This window comes from Salvia hispanica, chromosome 2 (genome assembly GCF_029641045.1).
Source record: "Salvia hispanica isolate PSC_SH4W2 chromosome 2, Shi_PSC_v1, whole genome shotgun sequence".
Taxonomy (NCBI): domain Eukaryota; kingdom Viridiplantae; phylum Streptophyta; class Magnoliopsida; order Lamiales; family Lamiaceae; genus Salvia; species Salvia hispanica.
Genome location: NC_142693.1, coordinates 19,238,805 through 19,258,459, shown reverse-complemented (window position 1 = coordinate 19,258,459; position 19,655 = coordinate 19,238,805). Strand labels below are relative to the sequence as shown.

Sequence of the window (19,655 nt, the reverse complement as noted above, 5' to 3'; positions counted from 1 at the left end):
TAAATTCTCGAAGATCATTATAAAACAAGCAGAACCCAACAAGTAACGAAAGGAGATGAGACGACCAACACAGCTCATATAATTGCCTAAGACTAGTACTAGGAGCCATCAATCCAACATTGTAGGACAAAAAACACAAAATATGATTGGAGAGGAGAACTGACCATTTTTCTGAGGGACAACTTCGTATGCACATGATATGTTTAGTCCCTGTCACAGAAAGTGGTAGAGAGAGCAAGATGGAAAAGGGTAAATCAAGCGATAGAAGACAGTCAATTGAAACAACATAGTCAAAGTAATTGGAATGGTAAATGGTTCTATAATTGGATGTGGTGAAGACTAGGGCCAAAGTTGTACAATTATTGGTCCAGAGCTCCAAGTTGCAAACTTTCATTATTTTCAGGAAAAAATCATACTATACAGTTATACATAGTTACACACTTTGTCAAATTATGGATACATATACCTATGCAGATATGAATTTTGGCAATTAACCAATAGTTGGAGTATTGTTAATGGGAATGGAGTCCAACTCATTAGAGAAAGACTATTGCAAATAATAGAAAGACTAATTTTTCAGCAATTTTATTTAAGCCATGACTGCACTCAGCAAATTAAATCCAATACCTATGCAGATATGAATTTTGGCAATTAACCAATAGTTGGAGTATTGCTAATGGGAATGGAGTCCGACTCAATAGAGAAAGATGATTGCAAATAATAGAAAATGACTAATTTTTCAGCAATTTTATTTAAGCCATGACTGCACTCAGCAAATTAAATTCAAGAACACCAAAAATTGACAGGCCAATCAAAACATTCTTGATACCTCACATGAATATAGTGTTGCTATGAAGTAGAAAAGATCTATAAGAATTGTTCATTGCATATTAGAAACCATATTACCGGAAAAATCTTTCAAGAATAATCATACAAAAAGGACTAAATGGATGATAAGTATAACACTATCATCCAATGAAATACAGCATCGTACCTGACAAAACATACATTCCAATGGGTAGAATGAATAGAATCTTCATGGAAAACAACTCCAATGCAAGTCAGTATGTCCTTCCCAGAGAGCAAGTTCCACTCAACAACAAACACCATCTTCCTATAACATCGAAGCAATATTTTTGGAGTTCGGTTAGAGCAAGTCCAAATTTACTGCACACATTGGCCTAGTGAATATACTAAATATAGTTTAGACATAATTTATTTGCAGCAAACTGTATAAACTTGTTCAACATATGATGATTAATATAACAGTATATAAATACAGTATAAAAATGCACCAAATGTAGAACATGAATAGCAGGGAAATGGGAGATTACCTTGCAATGTAGCCTCCGAGTTCAAGAAGTCTGCAGCCACTGTGGGTCATCTAATGGACGAGGAGCACAGCGGAAGAAAGATGAGACATTAGCTAAAAGATGTGGCTAGGGCCGCTAGGCTATCACATGTACTTTCAGAATAAAATCACATTCCAAGCCCGTAAGTTCAATGGTCGTATGTATCATAACCAACCAAATAACCACACTTCATCGCCCAAATGTAACCATCCGGAATAGTTGTGAAAAAAAAAATAGAAGAGAATACACTAATATTTTCTCTACGACAGCAATGGGTTTATATCATAAGAAGATTGAACCATAAAAATTCATAAACCATATACAACCAACAAATCAAATTCTTTCTGGCACCAAAAAGAAATCTTAGTTAGTCAAGTTAAGCCACAAATTTTCATGTGTCTAGGAAAACAGTCTAGATCTGAAAATAACTCCATACAGTAAATAGAAAAGTGCAGCCCCATATCATACAAAATTAACTGAAAAAATTAAATATTTCTAATGACAAATGGAACTGGATTCTGAGAGGAGAACGGCAGGGAAAAGCATTATTGCTTTCACTTGTATAGTGCTTCCATGGTATTCTTCAAGAGTTCAACATCTGCACCAATGACTTCGTCGGCCTTTTTCCCATTCTTAAAGAAGTACAGTGTAGGCTGCAAAAAGATAGCTCTTACATGTCAGCAAACCAAATTATACGAAAGACACTAACAGCTTATATCAACAACATAGTTGCAGTTACATAACAACATGCACCTAAAACTGACGGCAATACCAAACATTATGACCATGAGCACCTCAATTTTAAAAAAAGCATGAATGCAGGATAGAATAAAACTATAGAAGTGACAGAAAACACAAAAAAGAGATGTCAGATTTACCACAGAGTGAATATTTGACTTGCTCACTGCATTCTCCAGCCCTTTCTGCACTTTCCCAAAGGTTAACAATATCATTAGATATTTAGATAAAGCCATCGGATGAGCAGATAATGAGAGAACTAGACGACATAAAGAGTTTGGAATGCATCAAACCTTATCAATATCTATTTTATAAGTTGTTACATGTGGATACTTCTGAGTGAGCTGTCCAAGCATGGGTGATAATAATCTACCTGCAGGATATTCCAACAATTGTATCAACAATTTAGTTACCTTATTGTATTGAAATTATTATCAGACACATTTGATATCAAAACTTACAGGGACCACACCAAGCTGCTGTGAAATAGAATATTGCAGCCTGAGATTCCTCTGTATCAGATATAAACATCAGATCCGGCTAGACTATAACATAGGTACAGCACTTGCCTAAGAAATATACCTTCAGCTTTGCGAACTGAATCATTAAACTGTTCTTCAGACTCGACCGACACCACCTTCGACGAATCTGTGAACAATGCATATCTTAAGTTCTTAACATGATTATCAAAGTCCAGCTTCGCTTCTAAGTTCACGTAAATTAATTCACCAAGGATTGCATGCCAATTGTTTTTCCACCACAAACTAACACTCTCAAACTTCTCACATTTCACATGTACATATACAATGAATTCTATTTCTCTAACTAATTACCCTTAAGTTCTTAACACAATCCAGAAATTGAACTGCAAGTCTGCAATAACCTAAATCAATCCATACATCCAACATATTCTTCACTCATACAACTAACATTTATATTTCCCCAATGTAACCATACATGTGGCATCTCTCTTTAAACCTAAATGCCACAAATAAAAACATAATAAAATCAGCTACACCTAAAATCATGAGCATTCCTTTTAGATTACCAAGGAGTGCAGCAAATTCAACACATATTTCCAAATTAAAACTCAATTTTTCCAATCAAAATAAACCCTACAAAGCCAAAAATCCTCACAAAACCAATCCCCAAGCTTCTCAGTATCAAATACATAGTCAGTCAGAGAAAGACCTGAAGAGGCTGCCGATGAGAAATTCCGCGACCGATTCATGAAAAACGGATGAAGAGCTGAAACAGCGCCAGAGGCAGCTACGGAAGCTAAAAGCGGCCGCGCATCCTCGGCGACGATTAGAGTAGAATACGAAGCAGCGGCAGCGGCGGAGGACACAATTAGGCTGTCGCCGATTGAAGACGATCGAGCGGCTAAGCACGGCGCCCGACGGCTGACTAAACGACGTAGTATCACGCTAGCTCCTCTCATTCCGTCGCCGAAGAGATTTTCGATTGAATTTGCTCAAAGATTTAGAGGATTTTGGTGTAATAATTAGTGTAAAATTGTGAAGTGATATTTGTTACATTGGGCTTGCTTTGAGCTAGAAAATTTATTTTGCGGCCCACAATTGGAAATAATTGGGATTTTATTTGGGCTTTTATCAAGCCCACAAAAAATATTGAAATTAATCTAAACCCTAAACGAACCAAGTATGAGCTTTTTCGACACATTACGTGCAGTGGCGGGTACAAATAAATTTATGTGTCGCTCATGGTTATATAACATCATCGAATTTGAGTATTTTGTATGGATCGATATGCGAAATCCCCTACCATCACAGCCAAAAAAATGTACATTTATAAATTATTGTTTTAAAGTTTCAAACTCAAATTTTGAAATATATAGGCAATAAATTTATGTGTCGCTCATGATTAGCTTGAATATATAAAATGTAAAACTATCACCTTCTCACTTTCTCAGTATGGTCTCTGACACTTTTTTCAGTTGTTGCAAATTAACAACTTCATATTACGTGATTATTTGAACTTCAACAAATTGAAAAGTGATGTTTTGTGTTTTCAAATTTGTGCAATCATTCTTTGATTTTATCAAAAATAGCATTCAATATACAAAATAAAATCAATACACTAAGGTGGCGTTCGGTTGTCATGACTAATATCATGAGACTATCCATCTAGGATTAAGTTGTGAGACTATTTTAGTTGGAGGGAAAGACTATGACTAATTATCATAAGACTACCATCTAAGATTAAGTTGTAGGATTCAATCTTATGAATCAAACTTGATACATATTTAATCATAAGATTTAATTTTGGCAACTGAATACCCCTAAAACTACTTTTAAAAAACTACTACTACAATTTTAATCCACTGAGTAAAATCAGAGTAATCCAAAACTTTATAATCCACTAGAAATATTGATAAAATTACTTTAGTGACAATTGACAAGTAAGCCCACACTATATACACAAAGTAAAGAAAAAGTAAGCCCACTATCCATTCACTAATTTTACACGAAACAAACTCTTGTATTTTTTACAAATAGAAATTTTAATGTACTCGTATGAATTTGAGCCTGAAACTTTTGAGACTTGTGATATGACTTGAATCATTCTACTATTCGACCACCACACGCACACATAAAATGATAAAATGAATTATTCTCTTCCAAGAGCAATATGGTGATAATAAAGTAATTAAACAATGTTTTCTTGTTAGTATGATTTTGGTTTTGTGATTTACTTAGGAATGTCATGATAAAAAAATTTAGTGAAATGAGTTCTCTTTTTTTGTGACATTGCAACAACAGTCTGGTGTTTCTCACCTGCCTAAATCCCATTTTCAACAACAAATCACCATCGGTCATCTACTTCTGATGCAGACAAATAATATTTATTTTTATAATCATATAATTATAGTAGGTGAATGGACTTGTTATAGCTAATTCTAACCACTCCAAATAAATCTAGAATTCTAGATAGTAGTACTACTTACTTAATTCGTACATTTGTTACATTGCAACTTTGGTTAATATTTCACGCCTTATTTAATTTATATACGTATTTAATTACATATACGAACTTGTTTGATAAGCAAGGAGTAGTACTATATTTATTGGTAGTGTGAGAAAATTAAATTTCAAAGGAATACGATATTTTCAACTAATTAAACCATACATTATCAAAATTATAACAGCACATACTAATGACATGATTTTGCACCATCAGAAAATGAACTTGCATCATATGAAAACAAGGTAAATATCATCTTGTTAACATGAACACGATAAAGTTGAGCACTAATAAACTCGTTACCTAAACGCCTATTCCAAATAAATCATATGACAATTTTACGATTTTTGCAGTTCTCATCGTTGGTGTATGGGCCGGGAGAATCATGGTTCACATTGCGAATAACATTCTACCACCATCAAAATTAAAATGCTCCCTCAAATTCAGCAAAAAAGAAATGGATCAATTCAGAATGGTTACTACTTAGAGATAATGAATATAATGTTTTAGACAAAAATTGTAATAAATGTTTATATGCCTGGGACAAAAAATAAAATTCCGTCTAATTTTTAAGTGTCTAACAATAACACTTAAGGTTATAATTTGGTTAAAATGTCTTTGACCGTCAAATTTAATGGCATCGTCACTATAGTGTTAGAACTAGTACTTCACAATGCTAATTATGTGTAAAGCAATCAAACGTAATATCTACACTAAAATTAAAAAATAAAGAATAGATTTTAGTCTAAACTATATTTCTCTATTATATCAAATATTTCATATTCGAATCTGTCGTGATACAACCTTTCAATTTTACGTTTAAACTACTAACTAGAGGCATGTTACTCAACGTTCCTCTATTAGTTTACCAGCATGGGTTCTAAATGGAATTCCACTTTGCTGAATTGGAAATTTTGTCGTATGTTTTCAATCATAAATAGATTGATTTTATTTTATTTTGTACTTCTAATTTAACGATTTTGAGGAAATTGATCAGTGGAAACAAAGTCATACTCCAATGAGAAAATTCCTTATCAATATATAGATTTTGCCTTTGTGACACTGACCACTAATCTCTCTCTCTCTCCATTATCTGCTTGCTTTTCTTGAAATGTGAATTAGGCAAATGTTATTCAATATATTCTATAGTTATTCATGAGTATCATGAAAATAATTCCACATGTGATAAAAAGTTTTATTCAAATCATAAGTTAGTTGAATGTTCTCATTAGGTATAAACTTCTTTTCATATTCTTTGAATTTATGATGATAATTAAATTCACTATAGTACTTTAAAGATATAAAATTTTTTACTTTTGATATTGTTCAGAGTTTAAGGTTATTCTAGAGTTATTCATCAGTATCATATAAAAGGCCACGTGGGATAAATGGTTCACAAATTACTTTAGTTAGTTGAATAAAGCTTCTTTTTATATTCTTTAAATTTATGGCAATAATTAAATTGACTATCATACTTTATTAATATAGATTTTTTTTAACTGCACATTAATTTAATATTGTTCGTATTAATTTAATATTGTTCGTTTTATGCCAAGTTTGCCTGCACAAATTTATTTTTATATTATTCTCAAAAGCCCATATATAATCAAAGTTATACAACAATTACATATAGTTTTCAGTTTCCCTCATCATACGTGGAATAATTTTGTAAAAAAAAATGGTTTCAATTGCTATCAAATTATAAAGTTTAAGATTATTAGTGTGTGTAAATGCGTGAGAGAGAAAATATGTAAGGAAATGCCATGTGTATATTACATAGGTAACGTGCCTTATCAACATTAATTATTACCTTAAACACCCACTCAATGCGAATAAAGTTGATTATCATATCACTATGAGGAATATATATTGATGGTTTGGAGTTTTGCCTTAGAATCTTACGTCTAATTAAAGCGACATGCATTCATAATTAGATACCTTATATTTTTCGAAAATGCCTTGCTTTATTTCACCATAACTGTTTAAACTTCCACTAAAGAACATTCTAATGTAGATCAGTAAATGATGTAGTGGACATAATTAAGAAATCATGTATTATAAATATTTCAATATGCATTATTGTTATCATTATTATTTGGAACCAGTAACAATCGAAAAAAAATCGAAAAGAAAGTGGTAAATCCATACCAAAAGTAGTTTAATGTGCAACTTATTGTAGACATGCATTATTGAAAGTAAAATGTTTTTTTAAGGGGAAAACAAAGTTGATGGGATCCACTCTCAAAGGGGATTAGAAATGGAATGTAAAGGGAAAAATGAAAAGAAATGAAGAAAGTATTGTAGATAAGAAATTTAAAGTTATAGGGATGTGCTTTTGCGAAGCTCGGAAATCAACTGTCATATCACCGTGTATTTCTCCGAGAAGAGACAGAAGAGACGAATGAGATCATTGCGAAAATCACAAATATCTTGATTTATAATTCAGTTCAGAGATAAGTGTCAAGATGGTCAAATTCTAGTTCATTTTACATTTTTCTGAATTGAATTATAAATCAAGACATTTGTGATTTTCGCAATGATCTCATTCGTCTCTTTTGTGGCTGATCGACCGGCAAAGTGGGCTAATTTGACCATCTTTCGTCCATTATTTGATAATTTATCCTAAAACATTTAACTACTTTCTTGACAATAACTGTTTCGAAATCTAAATTTAAAAATTAAACTCAACTAACAAAAATAAAAAAATCTTTTAAAATCTATATAATTCTAGATAATACAACGAAGAATAACAAAAATAAATAAATGAATTGGCCACATATATTAAAGCTTGGGCATAAAACAAATGCCGAATTCTTAAACTTAACATTATTATATTTATTTAAAACTATAAATGTAATTACTAAAATACCCTTATGAAATTCAAAAATTTCTCCTCTCACCATGCGTCCATGCCTGTGTGCAGAGTGATTAAATCGAAGGGTAAAATTGGAAGGTATATTAATATGCTTCTAAATTTCTAATTAGCTTAAGCTTTTGGATTAGAAACTGGTCAATGAACCCGACGGCTGCACTAAACTACCTTTTCCTCGAATTTCCAAAACTACCCTTCTCTCACAATTCATGCAATAAGCTGAAAAAATGGAACATTCTAATAGCATGAAATTCTCGAATTATTTTAATTCTTCTATTTGACCGATTCTCGAAATTGAAAGATTTAGGGAAATTTAATTTCAACTATAAAACAAAATTTTGCATTGACTTGCATGGAAAACAAATGCTGCAGATTTTATCATTAGATTTTAAATATGGTTGTTTGTAATAGAAGCATATTATCCTTCTCAATTTCAGTATTCCTCTGTGAGACTATTGTTCAGCTTTTATTATATATTGGTGTGATTAACAATCTACTTAAAATTTTACCTATTAGATTGTGTTAAGTCATTCTTATTAAATTTGAAATAATAAACTTAACTCAACGAAAAATATATTAATGACAATATAAATGCTTATTTAATAGCAACAAAATGATAGGGAGTTTAATTTAGCCTGGACATACTATACAATAACTTTGACGTCAACGTTGTCATATATATTTAATATTTAAGTTTCTAAAATGTGTTGAAACACATTCTATTTGACCAAAATCTATAATTTTAGTCTTTTGACAAATAGGGTCTAAAAAAGATATTTTCAACGGAATAAATATGTAGGAACGAAAAAGCGCAATATCGAAAAGCACAAATATAGCACGTACAACCAACATTTAAAATATGACAAATATTCAATATATTTTCGAGTGTATTTTTAATTTGGGACTGATTTTGTTAAATCCACACAATTCCTCAACTAAAAGATAAAGTATTTTCTCTTATATAAAATAACACTTACTCTATTCAATTATTTGAAGAAAGATGATAGGCAGCTGTCATAACAAATTTCCATTATTAGTACAGTATAATAAACTATTTAGGAATAATTTTAATGCAAAATATCACCCAAAATTCAACATCCAAATAACGCTCACTTCCAAATTTGTAGTTTTCACATCTAAATAACGCCTATCTATTTTTCTAAAGCAATTTATTACTTTACTGATTGTGCGATTCATCTTCTTTTTGCTTTTTTCCTATTTAAATGGAGAAAGCTGCTTTTATTTACTAACCTTAATTTCACTTAAATCTGATTTAATACGAGTTGATTTTCTAATTAAAGAATGTTCTAAAATTTCAATTAATTAAATAACTAATTGTTTAGAGACAGTGAAATTGCCTCTCGATACTTTATTTATTTATTCATTTAATTTAGAATTACATATTTAAATATTATAATGGTGATTTGTGAGTTATAATTTGTTTTCTTGATTCTCAAATTAGGTACTCCGGGTTTTGAGTTGTAATTTATGAATTATGATTTGCGTGAATAATGTATATTTATCAAATCTTTCTTTATTGCATATATTTTCTAGCATCTCCTAAAATTATATAGGAATTACATATAGAATTAATATTTGATTATTATTATTATTTTCAATTTTAGTACCGACTTCATTAAATTTCTGGTTTCTTTGTAAACACTAAACAAAACAAATCTCATTTCTGTCTATGAAAACTGTTTCACGAATAATGATATGGGTTCCAAAATATTGTTTAAAACACTTTTTCTGATATTTTAAATTTTATTAATTGTATATTAAAATTTATATAATGTTATTATGTAGACCATTCTTTACTCCCTCCGTTTCATGAAAATTTGTCACTTATTTCCATTTTCGTCCGTCCCTAAAGATTTGGTACCTTTTACTTTTACAATTTTTGGTAGTGAACCATACATTTCACTGACACATTCTCACTCATATCTTATTATAAAACTAATACTCCATCCGTCTGATTAAATATATGCAATATTTGTTTTTCGACATGGAATTTTATGTAGTGTTGTTTTGTGAATTAATGAAGAGTTAGTAAAATAAAGTAAGAGAAAAGAAAATGTAGAGAGAGTATTGTTTCCATTTTTAGAAATATTTCATTTTTAATGGAATAAACCGAAAACGAAAATATTTCATTTCTAATGGGACATAAGGAGTATATATAAAAATAGGATTAACATGCAACTAACTTTTTTTTATCCACTTTTTATTATCTTTCTTGAAATTCGTGTGAAATGAAATAGTGGCAAATGTTTAGGTGAGGAGGTATGAAATATGAACAAAGAGGTTATGAAAATGCAATTAATCTCCTTATGTAAACGGTTTGACCTTATAACGGAATTCTTGAAAAGTAGTTGAAATTTGTCACGCAAATTTGCACCAACTCCAATTCAGATTCAACTAACACGCATATGCAGTACAGGTAGTACAAGCCCTTTTTCGTAATTTCCCATCATCCCCATTGTTGACTGTGACATTTTCTCATACACCTCCTTTAACAAACCCCCCCTCTCTCTCTCTACATATACAATTACCCACAGATAAACCCAAGCATGAGACAGCTGATTCTCATTTTGGCCTGACAATCACCATCTCCATACATTCAAAATCTTCCAACGGAATTATTCACAAGCGCGATCTCAATCGGTAGAAGAGGCGGTTTTTGCGATGGCGCCGAGCGCGATTGGCCTGCAGCTCACCGGCGCCGGCGGCAAAGCGGCGCCGGAGGATGCCGGGGAGGAGGAGAGGCTGCTGAGCGGATTCGACGAGGAGAGCTCCGGGAATCTGAGTAGAATTCAAGTCAGCGTGACGGGGATGACCTGTGCGGCGTGCTCGAATTCCGTGGAATCGGCTCTGATGAGCTTAAACGGCGTCGTTAAGGCTTCCGTCGCCTTGCTCCAGAACAAGGCGGATGTCACCTTTGATCCTGCTCTAGTGAAGGTCTGGTTAAGCTTTTATGGTTTTGGTCAATTCCAGCGATATGTTGTGTGAATATGCATGTGGACTGTTTGCACACTTGAAATTTGATCTGACTTGCGATAGGATTTGATTTGCTGGTGAATTTGGAAATTGTTTTGATGTAGGGGAAATTGGCGGCATATTTATGACTTGCTGTGTGTAATTTTTCCTCTCTGTACATTCCAAGGCATTGATGATTCCAACTTTTGAGGTTTTTTTTATTTTCTAGGCTGATTTGTTGAGGTATAAATTGTTGTTTTTACAGTGGTTCAACTCTCTGAATTGAGTTAATTGAAGTCCAGAATCTCGATTCTCCTTCCTGATCTGCTTACGATATACTACTATTGAGTACTAACTTTTTTATTAGCTCATCAATGCCAATGCTGTCACTTTTGAGTTGAATTTGAAATTGAGAATTCCCAGTATCTTTATAAAACTGAAATCGCAATGAAGTTTCCCCAGCTTGGAGGTGGAAATATGAAATTCTGTAATTATTCTTGCTTAATCCTCTGTTTTGGAATTTGCATCAGGAAGTGTTTTATTTTCCCTTGATGTTTTGTCGTCTGGAATTTATGCATCCTACGAGCTTGTATATAGTACCGAGTTACTGTATGTAGATATGCTCCATGATTCTGTAGCTCTAGCTCATGCTAATTGACTGATTTTACCAGTAACACTCTAATTTTGTTATGACCTCATCTCGTTTCAAATACATGTTCCTTTGTGTTTGTTACATGTAATGCTTTGGGCATGAGTACTATCTAGACTACTCCGGTCTTGTATCACTCTGCCTATTGGTGCTATTTTTATATGCATACAAATTTGTAGTATTATAAGAGATTTATTTATTTTCTGGAAAAGATAACTTGAGTCCATTGTTGCATTCTTTCCACTATAAAAAGTTGAAAGGCAAGAATTTTTGGTGGCTAGTATGTATTACAGCATCACGTCGCTATGCTTAAATTGAAAACATTATTTTCTGAGTCTTTGCTGTCCCGTTTATTGTTCAGGATGAAGACATTAAAACTGCAATTGAAGATGCAGGTTTTGAAGCAGAAATTATACCTGAACCAAGTCAATCGAATTCTAAGACACATGGAACCTTGATAGGCCAGTTCACGATAGGAGGAATGACCTGTGCTGCTTGTGTAAACTCTGTAGAAGGGATTCTAAGAGATATACCTGGTGTCAGAAAAGCTGTAGTTGCCTTAGCTACGTCTTTGGGAGAGGTTGAATATGATTCAACTGTTACCAGTAAGGACGATATAGTCAATGCTATTGAAGATGCTGGTTTTGAGGCTTCATTCGTACAGAGTAATGAGCAGGATAAAGTTATTCTAGGGGTTATTGGAATTGCAAGTGAAACGGATGTACAAATGTTAGAAGTAACACTTTGCACTTTAAGGGGCGTGAGGCAATTTTTTTATGACCGAACATCTAATGTCTTAGAAGTTCATTTTGATCCGGAGCTCCTTGGTTCCAGAACATTAGTGGACGAGATCGAAAGTAGCAGTTTCGGAAAACTAAAGCTCCTTGTGAAGAATCCTTATAGTAGAATGGCTTCCAAGGATCTACAGGAGTCTTCAAACATGTTTCGGCTGTTCACAGCGAGCTTGTGTCTCAGTGTGAGTTATCTAAATTGGCAAGATGGTTATTTTTATAATTTTTAGTATGGTTTGGTTTGATAGTTTCAATAATATGCATAATCAAATATCCTTATGCAAAAATTACAGCTGATATATGGGTTCATGTATCTTCCAGGTCCCAGTCTTATTCATGCAAGTCATCTGCCCACGCATACCTCTGCTGTATTCTTTACTACTTTGGCGTTGTGGTCCATTCCAAATGGGTGACTGGCTAAATTGGGCTCTGGTCACTATTATTCAATTTGTTATTGGCAAGAAGTTCTATGTTGCCGCTGGAAGAGCACTCAGAAATTGTTCAACTAACATGGATGTACTGGTAGTACTGGGAACTTCAGCTTCATATTTCTATTCCGTTGGTGCATTACTGTATGGTGCAATGACTGGGTTTTGGTCGCCGACATACTTTGATGCTAGTGCTATGTTAATTACATTTGTACTGTTGGGTAAGTACTTGGAAACTCTTGCGAAAGGAAAGACATCAGATGCTATAAAAAAGCTCGTAGAGCTTGCTCCTGCTACAGCTATCTTGCTTATCAAAGAGAAAAGTACGTGTTTCCAAGCATAGACCAAATGTATAGCGGACTGTGTAGACATGTATAAGTATAAGAAAACAAATGAGAGTTTGACACAACTTATCTTTGGTGGTGCAGGTGGAAAAGTTGTCGGAGAAAAGGAAATTGATGCTTTGCTGATCCAGCCTGGTGATATATTAAAAGTACTACCAGGGGCAAAAATTCCTGCTGATGGTTTGGTTGTTTGGGGTTCTAGTTATGTTAATGAGAGTATGGTCACTGGCGAATCAGCACCTGTTCTTAAGGAGCTAAATGCTTCAGTTATTGGAGGTACAATAAACTTGCATGGTTCACTTCATCTACAGGCCAAGAAAGTAGGCTCTGACACGGTGTTAAGCCAAATTATATCTTTGGTTGAGACCGCACAGATGTCTAAGGCTCCTATTCAAAAGTTTGCTGATTTTGTAAGTGTTAACTTTTCGTGCTTTGTGATGCTTTGTTTTGTTATTTGTACACCATTGCATTGGCTTGTGTGATTCTATCTGCTTAATCCGTGTGTGATTCTAAAATTGTCTCTTTTTGTGGGAAATTGCGTGCAGATTGCAAGTATATTTGTCCCGACAGTAGTAACTTTGGGGTTCCTGACATTGCTGGGTTGGTAAGCTTACAGTGGCAAACTTATGTGTTGATATATATTCTGTAATAAATTAACATAATAAATAAGTCGTGGTTTTCTTTCTATTTTCTTTCTTTCCTTTGAATCCCCAATAACAAGTTTTCATCTGTTCGTAGGTATCTTGCTGGGGTTCTTGGGTACTATCCCGATGATTGGCTGCCGGAAAACAGCAATTACTTCGTCTTTTCTCTAATGTTTGCAATATCAGTTATCGTGATTGCATGCCCATGTGCTCTTGGATTGGCCACCCCAACTGCTGTTATGGTGGCAACGGGTGTTGGAGCTAACAATGGAGTCCTGATAAAAGGTGGAGATGCACTTGAGAAGGCACATAAGATCAAGCACGTCATATTTGATAAGACTGGAACATTGACCCAGGGGAAAGCCACAGTTACCTCTGCAAAAGTTTTTTCAGGCATGGACCGTGGCGAATTCCTCACATTAGTAGCTTCTGCCGAGGTATTAATTTTAATACTATACGAGTTTACTGCTGGTCCATTCTAGTATCTCTGCAGCTTGTTCTTCTGGTTCTGGCTGCCTTTTTAATTACTTCGTTTTCTGTCATCGAGTGGCATCTCATTATTAATTGGGAGGTGCATTTCAACGAAAGACATTGGTGAACAACATTCTACATGTATAAACTTTGCTGAAGCCTCTTTTCTTTTGGCAGTCTAGCAGTGAACACCCGTTGGCCAAAGCAATACTGGAATACGCCCGGCATTTCCATTTCTTCGATGAACCTTCAGCTGCTGCGGATGCTAAAAGCAATGGGGTCGAATCTAAGTCCTATGAATGGCTTCATGACGTATCCGGTTTCTCTTCTTTGTCTGGACAAGGTGTGCAATGCTTTATAGGCGGGAAGAAGATACTGGTGAGTGTTTTACGCCAGTCGTTCTTATCTCCAACGAGAGAGAGAATTTCATTTGCTCCATTTATGCTCATGCCAAGGTTTTGCCTAATTATAACAGGTTGGTAACCGGAAGCTCATGATGGAAAATTCAATCGCCATTGCAGACCACGTGGAAGGTTTTGTTGTGCAGTTGGAAGAGAGCGCCAACACTGGAGTACTCGTTGCCTATGATAACGAGTTGATTGGTGTTCTAGGGGTAGCCGATCCACTAAAGAGAGAAGCCACGGTGGTAGTAGAAGGCCTCATGAAAATGGGAGTCAATCCCGTCATGGTCACTGGTGACAACTGGAGAACAGCCAAGGCTGTCGCGAAGGAGGTTAATATCTCATCGCCTTTCCTTCCTACTCTACCCCGATCAACGATTTATTTGTATGACCGATGACAGTTTTATGATAAGAGAAATCTTCATCTTGATGCAGGTTGGCATTACAGATGTGAGGGCAGAAGTGATGCCTTCAGGAAAAGCAGACGTCATCCGCTCGTTCCAGGAAGGCGGGAACGTAGTAGCGATGGTGGGGGACGGTATCAACGACTCCCCTGCCCTGGCTGCTGCGGACGTCGGCATGGCCATCGGGGCCGGGACCGACATTGCCATCGAAGCTGCAGACTATGTTCTAATGAGAAGCAACCTAGAGGACGTCATCACGGCTATAGATCTTTCTAGAAAGACCATAACCCGAATCCGGTGGAACTACTTGTTCGCCAGTGCTTATAACGTGGTAGCTATTCCGGTGGCTGCCGGAGTTCTGTATCCTTGGCTGAGGGTACGGCTGCCGCCGTGGGTCGCCGGCGCGTGCATGGCCATGTCATCGGTAACCGTTGTGTGCTCTTCTCTTCTTCTGAGAAGATACAGAAAACCAAGGCTTACAACTGTGCTTGAAATAACTGTTGAGTAGGTAATGAGGCTGAATAAATTTGAAAAAAAAAGGAAGGGTAAAAATGCAAATTAAAAGGGAAAAAAATATATGGAAAAAGGTTATGAGTTCTATTCTCTCTAATTTTTGGAAAGATGCATTATAATTTTTCTATAATTCTTACATTTCACAAGCTAGGCTATCCTTCAATTATGATTTTCTTGATGTTGATCAAAATTGTAAATTGATGTATAGATTCATTTATGAGATTCTGTGTAACACTGTAACTATTATTGGACTATCTAAATTCTAAATAGTGGAGTCTGTGAGTTGTGATTTGAAACACTTTTTTAATTATTACTCCTATTTCTCCTGTTCGGAACCATTGATCCCCTATAAAATTATGGTACCAAACTCACCAGAATTTATTATCAACCTAAACACTAAAATTCATAAGAAGATTAGTGAAATCAATTGACTATTACACACGAAAACAATTGACCCTTGAAATTCTACAAAAATAATGTGTCATTTAAAAACAATTGACCCTTGAGTTATTTTTTAGTACTACCAAAAAATAGCATTTCCATGCTATAATAAATGACATCCTTGAGTAATGATACATGAATTTATGAGATGCTTATTCGTGTGTTAAGTGAAAATAGAAAATAGTACTCCCTCCGTCTTGGATAATTTGTTCCATTTTTTCATTTCGATCTGTCCCACATAATTTATCTCATTTCACTTTTTATCATTTTTGGTAGTGGACCCCATATTCTACTAACTCATTCCTACTCACATTTTACTATAAAACTAATATATAATAGTAGGACTCACATTCCACTAACTTTTTCAACTCACTTCTTCATTATATTTCTTAAAACTCGTGCTCGGTCAAAGTGGGGCGAATTAGCCGGGATGGAGGGAGTATATCTATGTTAATATAAGAGGGAAAAAAATTAAAATGAAATATGACATTTATGTATGACAAGCTTAAAAGGAAAGTGTGACGTTCCGTGTAGGACAAGTATAATTAATTTTAGTTTATTATTTTCCACTTACTCTCAATATTATAATCTTTCTACTAAGTCATTAAAAATCTGTAATATAACTAAAATACGAAATTAAATCACAGACAAACTACTACTCCAATACACAATAAACTCTTATATATTTTCAGTCATTAACCTTGAATTCAAGCCGCCCTTTCCCTTCACAACTTAATTTTTCTTTTTTTTTTTTAGCAATTCATTATTTTAATATTACACATATTTGACCATTCAAATATAAATAAGCTTTCATTACATACGAGGGTGCGACAAAAAAATAATTCAACACCACTATAATCTCTCACCTACTTATCCTAAAAACACTGGCCAGTAGTTGATGGTCTTTAATTGAGATAGAGTGATGGCTTAGTTATTTTCTATGAAAATGATAGAGTTGAACAAAATATAATTTTAATGGAGTAATTAACATACAACAAAAAAACAAAGGATAAATCATCATATTACGAAAAATGGTCTAACTCTGGTCCGTCTCACATTTTAAAAGAAAAACTAAATTATAAATCATAAAGTTTATGATTTTTGCAATTATATCACTTATCTTCTTTTCAACTAAGAACATCTCCAACCATTCCACTAAACTCAAACCTATTTTAGTGTAAATGTCACACTAAATATTGATTTTACTCCAACCATTTACACTAAACTCAAACTTAAAAGAATATTCTCTAAATTATGCCTTTTTTACTCATAAATTTGAAAAAAATTTAGGTTTTAGTTTAGTGTAAACCTAAAGATAGGTATTTTTTTCTCAAAAACCAAAAATGGAATTGATTTTTGAGTACTATTGGAGCTAAATACTTATCCCATTTTAGGTTTTAGAGTACCCTTGGAGATGGTCTAACTACACAATTTTTCATCAGCCGATTTTAAAACACGCATATATACTAGGGCTAAGTTAGGAACGTTGACTTCCTTTCTCTAGTGTGACTTCCTTAATTACATGTTTACGTGGTGTATGGCGTTTTAAGAATCGTATGCCATATTATCACGTATTTTACTGGAAAGAAGATGAATTAAATATATAATTGAAAAAACTATAAACTTTATGATTATAAATAATTTTTTTAAAAATATTGGACTTACCAAAACTATAAACTTTATGATTATAAATAATTTTTTTAAAAATATTGGACTTACCAAAACTCTAACCATTTTTCATGATTTAATTGACAACTTGCCCAAAATTATACATCATTAGTAGGAGACTATCCAAACATTTGATTTTCTAGTCAAAACCCACTAGGAATTCAAAAGACAAGTCATTTTCCATATGACGTACATTTGAGACTACCACGTCAAAATAATGGAAGTCAGCTTAGTGAAAATTCTAAGAGCATCTCCAAGGTAAATAAAAGAGATATTTCATCTATATACCTCCTTAAAAAGTGAAATATACCCTTCCAAAAAGAAACATACTCCAAAGAAAAAAGGTATATAGAAAGATAAATGATTAATGATTTTTTAAACATAAAATAATAGTACAAAATACATTAAAAAACATAAAGTGTGATACCTTCTCAAATACCTTATCCCTTGGAGAATGGTTTTTCATGAAAAGAAGGCAAATATGGTAGTTATAAAATTTTACCTCTCCATATGGAGAGGTAAAGATACCTCTTCAAAGTGGAAAAAGGTATAATACCTCTCCATTTACCTCTTCCCTTGGAGAATGATTTTTCTTGAAAAAAAGATAAATATGGTAGTTATATAACTTTACCTCTCCATTTACCTCTCCCTTTGGAGATGCTCTAATAGCAGTGAGATCATCTTATGAATTTTGCCAAGGATTAATAGGTCAACTTTCAGATTTAAATCTGTCATACACTAATAAACTCTAAATACATCTTCAAATATAAGTTATGTGTCTACTAATTTTATATAGTCAAAACTCGCAGTTGAGAAAAGTTAATTAGATTCTGTTGACTTAATCAAAGTGTTATTTTGGCATATATTTTATCAATAATTGTTTTGACCAATTTAAGAAATAACACTATTTCTTTTACCTTCCACACTACGTATTTATGCAGTTTCAGACATATTCCGGCCAAATTTTACTTCATATTTTACGTTATATTATACTACATAATTTTATTATCACTCTTCATGTTTTGAAATTATTGATTTTATTATCACTCTTCGTATTCTGATTATTGGTTGATAACTATCCTTTCTTTTTTGGTTAAATAAATTGATCAAAACAATAATTAGCTCACTTGAAAATAAGTAATCCATAAGCACTTTTTCTTATCCTAAGTAACACATTTTCTAAAATAAAATTATCATAAATATTTTATTCTCTTTTTACTTAAGTCATAAAATAACACCGTATAAAATCTCGTACTAAAAACATATTTCATATTTAATGAAACGGGTTATTATATTACGACAAGTAGTCAAAATATTTTGATAATTAGTCAATTTTGCCAGCTTAATAAATACAAATATCATATTCCCTCCCTCTGTCCATTACCAATAATTTAGATATATTAAACAACACATATTATAATATACTACAAAATATTAGCATAGAATAAATACAAAGAATAAATTTATTAAAAAATACTAGAAGATAATTAATTTTATAGACAGTCCAAAATTTAAAAACTAACGGAAATATAGTAGTAACACGTATAAATTGAGATGTATGGCTAAGTTTGTATTAGTTTGATTTCGCTATTCCACAAATCGTGCATTAATAAATATTTAGAGCATCTCCAATGGTTTTAGGTTAGCCACAGACTAGCCATTCTCTCTCCCTGTCACGTCATTAGCACTAAAAATCCACCTGGCCCATCATCATTTTAATCAAATAGGCTAGCCTAAGGCTATCCGCAATAAAAATAATTCAAAAACAACTACATACAGAATTAAACACAAAATACGGAATTAAATTTACGACACATATACGGGAAAATTTCGTTAATTTTTTTTAAATAAAAAAAGTACGTTAACTAAAAATAAAAAAAAAATTACATAATAAAAAAAAATCCGGGCTTCCACACACAAGCCACCGCCCCACTCTACTCCTCACTAATTTATCAAAAAATACATTAAAAAATGCAATAAA

At 33.3% G+C, this 19,655-nt stretch overlaps 2 protein-coding genes across 2 annotated transcripts; one reads left to right on the top strand and one right to left on the bottom strand.

Moving 5' to 3' along the window:
- Positions 1-1,672: 1,672 nt before the first annotated feature.
- On the bottom strand, positions 1,673-3,593 carry LOC148931742 (thioredoxin O2, mitochondrial-like). The gene is made up of 6 exons (XM_089063668.1): positions 3,282-3,593; positions 2,673-2,738; positions 2,552-2,602; positions 2,384-2,463; positions 2,231-2,275; positions 1,673-2,005 (listed from the first exon to the last, which is right to left on the bottom strand). Exons 1-6 carry the CDS (start codon positions 3,529-3,531, stop codon positions 1,907-1,909), a joined length of 591 nt encoding a protein of 196 aa, XP_088919794.1. The 5' UTR covers positions 3,532-3,593; the 3' UTR covers positions 1,673-1,906.
- Positions 3,594-10,486: 6,893 nt separating this feature from the next.
- On the top strand, positions 10,487-15,832 carry LOC148931741 (copper-transporting ATPase RAN1-like). The gene is made up of 9 exons (XM_089065438.1): positions 10,487-10,902; positions 11,931-12,545; positions 12,682-13,111; positions 13,217-13,542; positions 13,678-13,736; positions 13,871-14,213; positions 14,425-14,625; positions 14,723-14,980; positions 15,084-15,832. The coding sequence occupies exons 1-9, from the start codon at positions 10,630-10,632 to the stop codon at positions 15,558-15,560; spliced, it is 2,982 nt and encodes a 993-aa protein (XP_088921564.1). The 5' UTR covers positions 10,487-10,629; the 3' UTR covers positions 15,561-15,832.
- The last annotated feature ends 3,823 nt before the right edge of the window (positions 15,833-19,655 follow it).

Excerpts from the sequence above, each read along its gene's own strand:
- LOC148931741 (XM_089065438.1), top strand. The coding sequence starts at position 10,630 with ATGGCGCCGAGCGCGATTGGCCTGCAGCTCACCGGCGCCGGCGGCAAA. Across the intron at positions 10,903-11,930 it reads TTGATCCTGCTCTAGTGAAG|GATGAAGACATTAAAACTGC; the intron begins GTCTGGTTAAGC and ends TTTATTGTTCAG. Across the intron at positions 12,546-12,681 it reads CAGCGAGCTTGTGTCTCAGT|GTCCCAGTCTTATTCATGCA; the intron begins GTGAGTTATCTA and ends TGTATCTTCCAG.
- LOC148931742 (XM_089063668.1), bottom strand. The coding sequence starts at position 3,531 with ATGAGAGGAGCTAGCGTGATACTACGTCGTTTAGTCAGCCGTCGGGCG. Across the intron at positions 2,603-2,672 it reads TTCAGTTCGCAAAGCTGAAG|AGGAATCTCAGGCTGCAATA; the intron begins GTATATTTCTTA and ends TATCTGATACAG. Across the intron at positions 2,464-2,551 it reads AGCAGCTTGGTGTGGTCCCT|GTAGATTATTATCACCCATG; the intron begins GTAAGTTTTGAT and ends AATATCCTGCAG.